The sequence below is a fragment of the Eimeria tenella genome, genomic scaffold (assembly GCF_000499545.2).
Source record: "Eimeria tenella Houghton genomic scaffold, Eth_scaff868, whole genome shotgun sequence".
Classification (NCBI taxonomy): Eukaryota; Apicomplexa; class Conoidasida; order Eucoccidiorida; family Eimeriidae; genus Eimeria; species Eimeria tenella.
In genome coordinates this window covers 1-1,925 of record NW_013545983.1, presented here as the reverse complement: position 1 = coordinate 1,925, position 1,925 = coordinate 1, and the positions used below count along the sequence as shown (strand labels likewise).

The 1,925-nt window shown below is 48.7% G+C and overlaps 1 protein-coding gene across 1 annotated transcript; it reads right to left on the bottom strand.

Annotated features, from left to right (window-relative positions):
* Positions 1-1,197: 1,197 nt before the first annotated feature.
* Positions 1,198-1,846, bottom strand: ETH_00008955 (uncharacterized protein; the record flags this gene model as incomplete). Its single annotated transcript, XM_013380772.1, has 3 exons — positions 1,198-1,393; positions 1,572-1,578; positions 1,700-1,846. Coding segments are annotated over 3 exons (350 nt in total), but the record flags the coding sequence as incomplete, so codon positions are not given.
* Between the last annotated feature and the right edge of the window lie 79 nt (positions 1,847-1,925).

The following is a 1,925-nucleotide window of genomic DNA, read 5'->3' as shown; positions in this document are numbered from 1 at the left end:
CTTCCCGCTGCTGCAACAGTCTGCTGCGAGGGAGTCCTTAGGGATGCGGCAGCAGCAACAGCTGCATCAGCAGCAACTGCAGCAGCAGTTGCAGCAGCAGCAACTTCAGCAGCACCAGAACGCGTGCCTCAGGAGCTTCCGGCTCGACAGCGCGCGAAGGGTTGTGCGCTGAGCTGTACAGACACCTCGTGGCTCTGCGCATCTTTATATTTCTTTTTGTCTTTCGTTCGATCAGACAAAAGTCGGAAAACAATATTTGAATATTAAGTCCACTAGAAGCAAACAAGCAACGCTTAAAGTGCTGCAGCGCAGCAGACGCACAGGCAGCTGGCCAGCTCTAGAAGCAGCAGCAGCACCTACAGCAGCCAACACAAACAAGCAGCAGCTGCAGCAGCAGCTACAGCAGCAGCTGCTGCTGCTGCTGCTTGGTAGTGTAGGCAGTTCGTGGCCCTTGCTGCTGTCAGTTGTTTAGTTGTGTGGCTGTGTCGTGCGGTGTACGTACACCTCAGCTGTCTAGACACTTGAAATTGCCTGAGCAGCAGGAGATTTTGCATGCAGCTGCTGCATGCAAAAAAAGCAAAAAGGATATATTGCAAAAATTTGTGTTTTATTTGCATGCAGCTGCTGCATGCAAATAAAATATAAACTTTTGCAATATACCTTTTTTGCTGCTGCTAGGAGAGGCCAAACAGCTGCAGCAAAATGTATGATTCAAAATGTACAATTATATTTTAGATATTCAAATGCACATGTTCGAGCTATGCACAAACGTATAAAAATATATATATATAGCTATATAAATGTATATATATATATATATGTATCTGTGTATATATATATACACGGATAAACACATATATAAACATGAATATTTATATATACATATATATTTATATATATATATATATATGCATATATAAATATATATATATATATAAATATACGTATTCAAATATATATGTGTATTTATATATACATATATTTGCTCTTGTAAGCATAAGCCGAGGCCGCAGCAAACATGCAAAGAGGCAGCCATAGCGCATTAAGAAGCTGCTGCTGCGGCCGCACAGCAGCAAGTGCTGCGGGGCCTCCACACTGCAGGTGCAGCAGCAGCTGCTGCAGCGGCAGCAACTCTGCTGCTGTTGCTGTTGCTGCTATAGGGTTGCCAGAAAAGAAACTGAAGAAGTGCGCCTCCAGTCACTCCTTATGCGACACAACAGAACCTCCAGTATCAGCTGCTGCAGCAGCATTTGCTGCAGCACCAGTCGCTGCAGCTGCACTGCATTGCTGCTGCAGCAGCTGCTGCTGCAGCAGGTGCAGCTTTGACGCCTCTATTTTGGGGCTTTGCTGCTTCAGAAAGTTTGCATGCGTATCTGCCCAGGCCGCGCGCATCCTACAGAGCAGCAAAGAAACTCGACAACGCAGCAGCAGCTGGCTAGCAGCAGCAGCAGCAAAACAACTCCTGCCCAACAGCAGCAGCAGCAGCAGCAGCAGCAGCTACGAGTCCTTGCTTGCCTTCGATAACAGCTCCGGAGTGGCTTATCATAGCCGCAGCATAGGGAAGGTCGTACGCGAGATCTGCGTGCAGACGCCCAAACCCAAAACCCTAAACCCTAAACCCTTGGCGTAAACCCTAAACCCTAGACGCACGTTCAAGGAGAAGCAGAATGTGCTGCTGCAGATGAGGTCTGGGCCTTACAGGCGCTCTTTGCGTTGTTGCTGAATGCTGCACCTCGTTGCTGCAGCAGATCCGTTGCACTATCCTCGTGCTGCTGCTGCTGCTGCAGCTCTTCCTGCTGCTGCTTTTCTTGCTGCTGCTGCTGCACAACGCCACCTCCAGGGCCTCCTGAGCAGACAGCAGCGCAGGCAGCAGCAATTGAAGGCCATCCCCAGGCCCAATGAGCAAGCAGCAGCAGCAGCAAGCA